Source organism: Mytilus galloprovincialis, chromosome 7, assembly GCF_965363235.1.
Source record: "Mytilus galloprovincialis chromosome 7, xbMytGall1.hap1.1, whole genome shotgun sequence".
NCBI lineage: Eukaryota > Metazoa > Mollusca > Bivalvia > Mytilida > Mytilidae > Mytilus > Mytilus galloprovincialis.
The window spans coordinates 11486551-11498630 of record NC_134844.1 but is presented as its reverse complement, the minus strand read 5'-3'; the positions used below and the strand labels follow the sequence as shown (position 1 = coordinate 11498630).

General features: G+C 33.7%; 1 protein-coding gene across 8 annotated transcripts in view; it reads right to left on the bottom strand.

Annotated features, from left to right (window-relative positions):
• Positions 1 to 12080, bottom strand: part of LOC143082305 (uncharacterized) — an 85419-nt gene that overhangs the window by 37054 nt on the left and 36285 nt on the right. For all 8 annotated transcript variants that reach the window (XM_076257932.1, XM_076257929.1, XM_076257927.1 and 5 more), the window contains 2 exons: positions 2571 to 2759; positions 1586 to 1704 (listed from right to left, as the gene is read on the bottom strand). In XM_076257932.1, the coding sequence (XP_076114047.1) occupies positions 1586 to 1704; positions 2571 to 2759 (308 nt within the window). The remainder of the gene's footprint in view (positions 1 to 1585; positions 1705 to 2570; positions 2760 to 12080) is intronic.

Below are 12080 nucleotides of genomic sequence, written 5' to 3'. Positions count from 1 at the left end.
TAAGAATTTATATACTGAAAAATCGCACTAAAATGAATGGCAGTATTACTACGACTGGTCTTCACTCTTTACTATAGAAATCGTACAACTACTCGAGTTCGCTTTAGGCGTTTTGAATTTATGAGAATTTTCCAAAACATGGTTTCTCAATGAAATAAACATAATAGTTCTTGAAAAACTGGTCATTATCGTGATACATGGACTGCCCGTAGGACAGTGGTATTGACTGCGACAGCAATAATGACCTCGCCTTCGGCTCAGTCATTATCACTATCTTAGTCAATACCACTGTCCTGTGGGCAGTCCATATATCACGATAATGACCAGTTTTTCAAGAACTATTATATAAGTTTAACATGCATAGGTGTGTAGAAAAAAGTCTGTATAACTGTTATTTTCAAAGTCAAAAGCCTGTTATTCAGCATAAGTCAGCAGAGCTGTACCAAACATGAACACGATCAGTAACTCATAATAGTAGACTCACATACTAAATTAAACTCAAAATGTGAAAAGGCATTTAAGTAAATGTCTATACTGTGGATTCATTTATTTTCGTGGGTACAAATTTTAGAAGTTTGATGATAGCTTGAATATTTGTGGATATTTAATTTCGTGGATTTACCATGCTGTATACATTCCTGAGTTAAATATGAAATACATTGAACATTGAATCCACAGTCACAGTTTGCTGCGGAGTGATGAATCCGACCTAAGTCAGCAGAGCCATAAAAATAATTATAAATTCAAAAATGAATGAAAAATTAAAAAAAAAACATGTTTAATAATTTCATGCGTCCCCAGCGCTTTTCTACATTTACCTTCATCAGGAACATGCTCAAAGACAAATATTTGAAAGCCAAGGATGTTAAAGTACCGAAACAGTGAAGAGCTTTTATGACAAAAAATACCTAAAAAAACCTAATCCATCTAAGGTCAACTCTGTCTGAAGAAGTTAAACCTTTATTATGTTTCTTTATAATTTCAAAATTTATCAACGGGCAATTAATCAGAAATGAATTAAGGGTGTCCTAGGGGTTCACCTGTCCCCTTATGGAGCTTCATGTACGGTTTATGTATAGACTTTGTACATGATAGGTAAAAATATTTTGGTAAACTCTTATTTCAAACATATTTATTTATCGCAATTTATATTAACCCCTTTCCACTTTGCAAGTGCCAGTAGGCTAATGCCTTGTAGCTGCATTACTCTACTCTTTTTCTACAAGGGTGTTTTTTTTAGAGCAAGATAAATGGCTCTCTCTTAACACGGGTCAGCCATTAATCGTCCCCTTTAGACAGACTATCATCGTTTCTTAACACCAAACTGGCAAATGGTGTCAAGGGAGAGCAGAAAATTCAGTCCCTGGAGCGGGGATTGAACCAGGAACCTTTGTGTTAGTAGTCTGATGCGCTAACCATTACACCACGGCTCTTAGCCTTGATAAAAAGCTGCGGTTCAATGTATAGTTAATACAACCCTCTCTTTTGTATGAATGATGGAAACCTACCCAGACTGTCCCTAATGACCATAGTAAGAAGAGAATTCCTGTATGGGTCATGTTTACTGATATTTCTAGATACCTACCCAAACTGTCCCTAAGGACCATAGTAAGAAGAGAATTCCTGTATGGGACATGTTTACTGATATTTCCAACTCTTGTTCCCTCTGCTGTTGCTGGTCGGTTCGGTAAATTGTATCTAGATCTGAAATAAAAAGAAAAATATGAATTGGCATAGGAATGTTTAGGGTTCTTGTCTTTAAGAGTGTTTAAAGAATGCCAACTGAGATTTCATACTATGTCAGTGTTTTCTCTAGTGATTTCATACTATGTCAGTGTTTTCTCTAGTGATTTCATACTATGTCAGTGTTTTCTCTAGTGATATCATACTATGTCATGTATGTCAGTGTTTTCTCTAGTGTTTTTCTTATTTACATTTTCCTTGGAATTCGTTTTTTTATTGATATTTCACTTTTCCAAATTCTGATTGTTTGACAATATAGTTGCAAGCGATTTCAAAAACAGTCACATTAAATCAACTGCAATTCAATTACATGTATGAATCGGTCACTAAAAAAACAATAAACTGGCTACTTCACTTTCTACATGTCCACCTATTGAACTTCATCTCTTATAAAACACTGATATTTTAAGTGTATTATGATAGAACATACAGATTATCATTTATGTGAGAATGTATAGTGTTAATTAGTGTACAGTGTATTTGTGTAATATTCTAACATCCTCATAGTGCTCTTTTTGATTAAATATTGATTGATTGATTTATTGATTGGTTTTAAAACACCACATTCAACACTATTGTGCAATTTCATGGCAGTCAGTCTTTATTGGTGGAGGGAGTGTCCTAAAAGAAAACAAGCAACTTTCGGTCAGAAAACTGACAGTCCTTATCAATTAAGATAAGAGTCAAGTGCACCCACACTAGCAGGGTTCAAACTCACAACCTCAGCAATGACCATTAAGTATTGAATTGCTACTTTCTTCTTCTTAACTCCTCCACTACCCGACCTTTTTCTACTAGGCAAGGCATCCCTATTCCCATAGACTTACTTTTTTACTCCTCCACTACCAGGCCTTTGTCTACTGGGCGGGGCACTTTCCCCCTGTAGTGCTATAATAACAGTCTCTAGGTAATGAAGAGAGAGGTTGATACATTTAGCTTCATTCAATTGATGACCTTGAACTCCAGTTTTAGAGACTCTCTCTGAACCAGCCAAATCTACCAGATGAAGTTTAGATCTGAAATGATAATGCACAAATTATTTACTACAAACTTTGAAAGAACAAAAGATTATATATCTAATGGCATTTGTCATCTTTTTGACAAAATTATATTGAAGTCAGTAAACCTGAGTCTTATAACACCAACTGATGGTTATATTGGCCATTTATGTTACTTAGCCCCTTTGCCTAAAACTCCTGTTAATACTACCAAAAAACCCCAGAAAACTTACAAAATGAGATCAGTGCAATCTTGAACTGACAAAAACGTGCCTATTAAAAAATACTAAAAAGCATACCTATTAAAAATAACAAAACTACCAAAATCCTATCCCATTCTAAAAAAATAATAATAACTTAATAGATATCAAACTTAACAATATTTTTCACTTACATTATACAATATACATCTTCTGTAACAACTTTAATAGAGAGTGAACCGGTGACATCAAAGAGTGATTTGTGTAACTTTATGTAAACAAAGATGTATGTTTTTCTGTCTAATGACTTTATAAATGACAGGTTAGTCAAATAATCCCTAGGTTTATTTAACTTTTGTTGTTTATCTTAGATGTTGGAGAATTTTAATGAACACTGTGTTTTCAAATTTTGTAATTTATTATTTTATCATAATATTAAATATTGATTTCGTTTGTCAGCTAGTTTGCACAAAAATGCATAGGCTATTAATGAAGATAAATTTGTCCTTATACAGTAGCAACAAAATAGAAATGCAGTCCTATGTTGCAATCTGTAATGGGTTTAAAGTGAATTATAATCCTACATGATAAATATTGACTAAAAAGTCAAGTATATTTATACAGAAAAAAGTTCAAGTAGTTTTTGCGTTAATAACTGGTACTTTGACAGAAGGTTTGTTTGAAGTCTGCAACACTAACTTGGCTTCCATGTATTGAAATGCCTTTATAAAAGACAATATTTCATTAAAGTAATAAAAAAATTGATTCTGGTCAAATCTTATAACAAGAGGCTGTCACAATGACAGCAAACCGGATTTATTAATAGTTATTTGTGTCCTGGCAATATCACAATAACCATTACTGATGAATGGTGAAAGTGAAAATTGTCAATATAAAATTTGACCACCATTCTGTCATCAGTATCAACATATTAAAATTTGAAAAGCTTAGATTGAATGGTTCATGAGAAAATTCACAGACACGACTGGAAACACCATTTTTCAATCTTTCAAGAACCATAACTCCTAAACGGTAAAAGTCAAAATCGTCATTATTGAACTTGACCTTCATTTAGTTGTCAGTAACAACATATTAAAATTTTAAAAGCTTTGGTTGAACGGTTCATGAGTTAATGCACGGACAACATTTGATTGCCGCCCGACCGACCGCCCGACGTACATCCCCAAATCAATAACCGACATTTTTGTCACAAAAATCCGGTTAAAAATAAGGTGACATTTTTTATGTGCAACCCAGGTGTTGGAACAAGATGAATCCCCTAGCCAGTAGTCATTATGCTAAAAAGTGAGTCAACCGAAACAATTCCTTAACTGGCTTTGTAAGTCATCATTTCATTTTAAGTATTATCTATAACTGAAACAATAGATTAGAAAATTCTCAAAAGTAGTAAAATCATAATAATGCTCTAAACAGCAGGCACTCTTCTCTAATATTGAACAGTATCAAATTTGGAACTTGTCCTAGACATTGTATGGCATGGGAGACAATAGGCATAGCACAGGCACTTGTCCTACACATTGCATAGCATGGGAGACAATAGGCATAGCACAGGCACTTGTCCTAGACATTGCATAGCATGGGTGACAATAGGCATAGCACAGGCACTATCAAAATATGTGATTAGTATGCCCCATAGTCAACCAACAGACATGGTCATGTATTTTTTGTTGTTGCAGAACTACACATATATTCTCGAGCACAAGTCATTGCCCATTGAGGATACTCTTATGGAAATAAATGATATTCTATTCTATTCTATGCGGATGAATAAGATCAGATAAATATTTTTCCAGAATATAGACTATAGAATTCAACCCCACTCTCTAAAAATATGAAAAAAATCATCCTAAAATGTGAAAAAGGATATTGCAATTAGACTAATCAGCTGAAAAATATGTAATAATAATAAGATATTAGACAACCTTTATAGGAACTATATCAGCATAAGAAAACTCACCTATATATATACATTTAGGACTGCAATACTTGATTTGAAAGGGAATAAGTTAAGACCTTTTATCTTGTACCAAGACAATAAACTGCACTGTTATTGTAAAAGATCTTATATTTTCAATTCATTTAGAAGATAAGGCACATATATGCTATTTCAATTTCAACATTTGATTTAAATATTTTATCACTATTTGTTTAAACTTGTGTTTAAAGTAATTCCCTGAGATAACCTGCAGAATATTTGTCAAAACTGTTATTTATTAAAGCCTTTACTTGGTTAATGATCCTATTCCCAGCGAGGACCGATATATTCTTAACTCCTTGCCCGAGAACTAAAATACAAAATGAAACTCAGTTTTTAGTCCTGACCCAAGAGTTGACGGACAAATTTTTGAATTCTGAAAAATCCAGTCAAAAAATGGAATAAGGTTTAATCATGGTCCTCGACGGGATATAAATTTGTATGTGTATCCTTGTTCCTTTATAGAGGTATGATTTAATCTGCCTCCCAAGAGTAATATACAACAAATGGAAGTTTGTAACGACCTTGCCTGGCTATACAGCCCTTGCACGGTCGGTAGAGTAATATATCAATTTGTATTGTGAATCAAATGGTCTTGTGGATTTATATCCAGGATTTTGATAGCATAGGCGGATCCTGGGGGCCCTGGCCCCCTCTTTCGTGGGAAAAATTTGGTTGATTATATAGGGAATCATTGAAGCATGACTGGAGCCCCCCCCCCCCCCCCCCCCTTAGGTCAGTCAGCGGGCCCCCCCTTAGGTCAGTCAGCGAGCCCCCCCTTAGGAAAAGTTCTGGATCCGCCACTGACTATCGTATGAAATACTTATTATTTTTAACCTTAGGAGGGGGGCACTTTTCTATTTCTCCTAGCGTAATCAGGAAGGAAAACAAACGGGTATCATTTGTTGAAGAAGAAAAAATAAAGTGAATTTTTTATTTTCTTTGATTTTTTTAAATAAAGTTATGCTGCACAGAATTTGTCAGTTATATTTATCACATTTTTGCAACATTCCCTTTAAACACCATTTTAAACAAGAAGTAATTGTAACAGGATGCTGTTACGAAGTCTCCCAAACAAAGCTCCGATAACTCCCCATTCATATGGTCCCATGTTCATTTGATTTGATTTTTTGTCCCATACAAGAATATATATGGCTTACGAGTAGGGATCTCAACCATTTACAAGTTTTCAAACAGAAGGGGGTGGTGGTGACCCCCAGGGACTTTACCTACATTTCATTTGATTTGTTTTATTGTCCCCTACAAAATAATATATGGTTTAGGGGTGGGGATCTGGACCGTATACAAGATAAAAGTACATTCTCAAATTGAACAGGGTGGGGGTGACCCCCAGGAACTTCCATCTAATTTCATGTGATTTGTTTTATTGTCCCATACAAGAATATATATGGTTTAGGGGTGGGGATCTGGACCGTTTTCAAGTTTTCAAACAAGAGGGGGTGGGGTGACCCCCTATGGACTTCCCTTTTATTTCATTTGATTTGTTTTATTGTCCCCTACAAGAATATATATGGTTTAGGGGTGGGGATCTGGACCGTTTACAAGTTTTCAACCTAGAGGGGGTGGGGTGACCCCCTATGGACTTCCCTTTTATTTCATTTGATTTGTTTTATTGTCCCCTACAAGAATATATATGGTTTAGGGGTGGGGATCTGGACCGTTTACAAGTTGTCAACCTAGAGGGGGTGGGGTGACCCCCTAGGGACTTCCCTTTTATTTCATTTGATTTGTTTTATTGTCCCCTGCAAGAATATATATGGTTTAGGGGTGGGGATCTGGACTGTTTACAAGATAATAGTACATTCTCAAATTGAACGGGGTAGGGGTGACCCCCAGGAACTTCCATCTAATTACATGTGATTTGTTTCATTGTCCCCTACAAGAATATATATGGTTTAGGGGTGGGGATCTGGACCGTTTACAAGTTTTCAAACAAGAAGGGGTGGGGTGACCCCCTAGGGACTTCCTTTTTATTTCATTTGATTTGTCTTATTGTCTCCTACAAGAATATATATGGTTTAGGGGTGGGGATCTGGACCGTTTAAAAGTTTTCCAACAAGAGGGGGTGGGGTGACCCCCCAGGGACTTCTTTTTTATTTCATTTGATTTGTTTTATTGTCCCCCACAAGAATATATATGGTTTAGGGGTGGGGATCTGGACTTTTTACAAGATAATAGCACATTCTCAAATTGAAGGGGGTGGGGATGACCCCCCAGGGCATCCCCCTATATTTCATGTGAATTATTTTATTGTCCTATTATCATTTCTGAAGACTGTATGTATCTATCACTTATAGTTTTCAAGTTATATTCATTTAAAAAATTTTGAAAATAAAATCCCATAGGGTTCTATAGTAAAACCCTCCCTGCTTTCTACTCCCCAAAATACCCCTTAATAGACCCCAATGCACAAACGAAAGATTGATGGCTCACCTAGACATATTAGTCTACCATTTTATGAAACCCTAAGTAAATCTGACAAGTGGTTTTGGAGAAACGCTGCGGACAAGTTGATTTTTTAAAGTGGCGGAAGAAAAAGAAAAAGAAGAAGAATAACTAGATTTGTAATTGCTAGCAATAACGGATGGCACCCTCATCCCCCCATTGCCAGGCGAGCGGCAGCCGTTTTGAAAATTTCAAAGTCAAAGAGTGCATCTACACATGCAAGTCATCATTTTTGTAAAATTTCATTAAGTTTGGAGCATTTTGAAATTTTGGACAATTTTGCTGTTTCCATGGTTACGGCAGCCATTTTGGAAATTCCAACTTCAAAATGCAACTCCGCACATGTCAGTCACTATTTCTGTAAAGTTTCATCTAGTTTGCAGCATTTTGATTTTTTGGGGAAATTTTGAACATTTGTCCTGCAACCATGGTTACAGTAGATAATTCCAAAATTCTAAAAGCAGACATCTTATTGCCACATGTCATGTTATATATCAATGGAGTTTCATTTACTTTGTTGCAATACTCTCTGAGAAAATGCAGATTTTATGCATTTTTCCATAGGGTCAATGCAAAACTTGGCCCCAGTTTCCATGACAACGGCGGCCATTTTGGATTATCAAAATATTGTTTTGACATCTTAGCGTACCGGGTAACATTTTTATAAAGTTTCATCCAGCTGAGTGTTATAACGAAAGAGTTACAATTTTTGATATTTTAGCTGTTTCCATGGTAACGACAGCCATTTTGAAAATTCCAAAGTCAAATTTGAAATCAGCATATGTCAGTTACCATTCCTGTGGAGTTTCTTCCAGTTTGGAACACTTTGATTTTTTTTGCATTTTTGCTGTTTCCATGGAAACGGCGGCCATCTTTTACCATTCCATACCAAGGTGCACAACTTTACATGGGGGTACTCATTATAGTGAAGTTCCATCAACATTGGTCCATAGGATTCCGAGAAACACGACGGACAAAATGTGTGGAAGAAGAATAAGAAAAATAAGAAAAAAAAGAAACGTAGAATAACAATATGTCACCCCAACTCCGTTGAGGGTGCCATAATAAAAATAATAAGAACTGAGCAAAAACAATAAGTCTCCAAACTTTGTTTGGGAGACTTAATTAAAACATGGTCATTTAATATAATGTCTTGTTGTACTGATCAAATCACTGACTATTACTATTTGAAACCTCCTGGTATTATTAAAATTACATGCAGCATTAGAACCCCAACTCAGGTTAGCTGTCCTTGATTATTAAAATTACTGATATCCAACATTTTTTTCACTGTGTTTGAAATTGTAGTAAGAATGTAATGAAAATGGCTTAAAGTACAATACTTTAATTGTTCTGAATGTTTAATAAACATTTGTAACAAATCACTGTTACACATGATAGAATAGTATTTGATTACTAGGATTTAACCATAATGTAATTAATATAAATACTTTCTCAAATAGACCAAATAAACCCTTTATTATTAGTTTAAAAAAAAATCCCTTTATTACAGTTTTAAAATTAAAATAAAATTTTATGAAAAAAAAAAAAATCTGTTTGGTTTTTATATACAACATTGGAAAAATATAAAAAAATACACACAAAAAGATTGAGCACTTATAGACACAATAAATGTTAAAAAAATATTTCAGACTTTCTTCAAGCTATAAATGAGCTACTGTCAGCAATTCACACATTTTGCATTAAAGATTTTCTTTGATGAACATGCTTTATAAAAGCATTATAGAATTGTACAAGTTCATGATGACCTCAACTGCAGACTGTATTGCATGTAAGTCTCTATATGTGTTCTCTTCTGGAACTAAACTGCAAGCTTTTACAACAAACATGACCTACCTTATTCTTGCATCGACCCCTACGTACCATACAGATATGTTGATATCAAGGTATACACTAAGACATGGTATTGTCTTTGTAAAACATTTAAATATGTAATCTAATCATAGTATTAGAGGGCTAACAGATTTAATGATATGCCACAGTGAGTACTAAAGGAAAGCTAATCAACTATTCACACTACATGTACTATAAACTTGTTTATAGCAGGAGGACAGATAGTGCTTCTTTTAAAATAGAAGGAGAACATGTCCAAGAACACAAATGCTCTCATTTCAGCTTTTCAATTTTAAAAAGGGGCATAAATCTACCAAAATTGACTCACTGCCCAAATTTGAAATGGTTCTTAGCATTGTGTATGAGTTTCCAAAAATTTGATGAGGAAAACTGAAGTATGAGTGTGGAAACGGAAAAAAGGATGGATGAATGGTCAAGGGTTTAAAACACTTAATGTCACCATTCCTACAGCAAGTATAACAAGATTAGTTAAAGAAATAAGGGATACCAACAATTATTCATAAGTTTATCAGAAAAGTCTTAAATCTGGTTTCAGTCCTCTATTTATTAAATTATTATCAACCTGAAAACAAAGGAACAGGGGAAAAAACTAAAGAACCAGGAGAGCATGCTTAAATGATATGGTAACAATAAGGATAGAGAGTCTTCATGGATCCCAGCCATGGGTGAATTGGTCATTTTAGTGAAATATTATTGTATTAAATGTGTAATCAAGTTTTAGAAACTAAAGGAACTGTAGACCAAATACACAAACTAATAAATGCTGTCAAATAGATGTACACACAATCTAGGAAATCCATCTCTTCTCAAATTTACCAATAAAATACACAATCTCCTTTTTTTGTGGTTAAAGTAAATAAAAGTTTTATTGTTTGTTTTCATTTCTCTTTTGGTAAAAAAGGATAAGATTCTATGAGGGCAAAACAATGTTTTAATTGTGAAGTTCTCATTTTGTTTGATTCCTCTTTATTTGCAAAACATTTGAACAAATTTTCAATATGATATTAATCAGCCTTCTGAAACTCCTTAGAGTTAGAGTTTCAGAATCTGCTGGACATTTGGATATAATAACTTAAGTCAAGACAAGCCTTCTCTAACTTTTCTAAAACAAGAATGTGTCCTAATTACACGGATAACCCATCCCCACTATCATTTTCTATGTTCAGTGGACTGTGAAAATGGGGTTGAATCTCTAATTTGGCATTAAAATCAGAAAGATTATATCATAAGGAACATGTGTCCTCTAAGTTTCAAGTTGATTGGACTTCAACTTCATCAAAAACTACCTTGTCCAAAAACTTTTACCTACCTCAAACCAAAAACTTTAACCTGAAGAGTGACGAACGGACAGACGAACAAACAAACAGATGGATGCACAGACCAGAAAACATTAATGCCCATAAATCAGGCATAAAAAATATCATAAGTCAACGAAGGTCCCATTGTCCACTTTACCCTTTCTGTGTAGCAACACTATAGCTTACTGAGAAAAGTGTGATGAAAATATTTGTTGGATGAAAAGACAGACGAATGAACAAGCTGATTGCAATAAATGCCCCACTTTAAGAGTGGGATGCCCCACTTTAAGAGTGGGCATAGAAAAATGTGATTAAGGAGAACTTTGGAAGAGTTTTTAGTTTATGGAACTGTTTTTAAAAAGATCTTTATAGAGTAGATACATACCAGTTTGCATTTAATTCTTAATCCATGTTGAACAATCATCTTAGTAGATGCTGTGAAGAATAGGGAATATTAAAAGCACACTAAAATTAAATTTCATTCTTGAAGAAATCAATGTTGATATACGGTTAGTTTTTGAATTTAAGTTAGACAAATTTGGAATAGTATCACCGTCATAGTCTTGTTTTAGTAACAGATCCTTAACAATCCAAACATTTTGTGAAAATATCTGAGTGTATCTGAGTATTTGAATATTTTCAAAATAAATCAAATTTCAGTATCTAGAAAAACACATGCATAGAAAATATATAAAATGTATAATTTTTGATGTAAAATTGTATAGTTTTTTGGACAGAAAAACATGTGCTTTTGAAATCTTTGAATACATTAGTACACATATCTATTAATCATAAGTAAAACTAAATACAAAAGTAATGCATACCACAGATTTGTAATAAAATACTCCAAATGATTAACTGAGTCTGAATTTTTAATATACCTTGTATAACATTGTAACAATGTTTCATTCTGTTCTTTTAAATCTTAAACATATCCATCACTAAATTTCTGAGGTACCAAAAAGGGGGAATGTTTGCATTTAATTTATAAATCATTAATTTAATTAAATTTTGCAGTAATAAAATAATTTTATGAATAATGTTAATGTTTTATTCAGCTGAATGTTTTATTTTAAGAAAAACTGAAGAAATTTATCAAAAAATATCTGAAAGATGTGCCTCTTTATCATATCAATACAAATATTTATCAATTACCTCTTATACAAAATCTAAGGACAAAAACTGTTGATTTAAAGTTGTACAATTGAACACATCTTGACAAAGGCTATTTAAAGTGCTAATTCGTTAACTGGTTAATGGGTTCTAATCCCTGTATTTTATTTAAACCAAACGACTGTTGACGGTAACACTTATATCTATCAAACCTATACAAATAAAGTATTGGTTTATTTAAAGGCTAATGGGTTAGAGATTATTTAAAGTCAATAGAAAGATAAAATACTTGCTGACTGGTTTTGAAAAGTCACAATTGATAAACAACAGATGTCTTCAAATGATAAATTATTTACCATCTTCAGGACATTGTTTGTCTTCATGTAAGCCA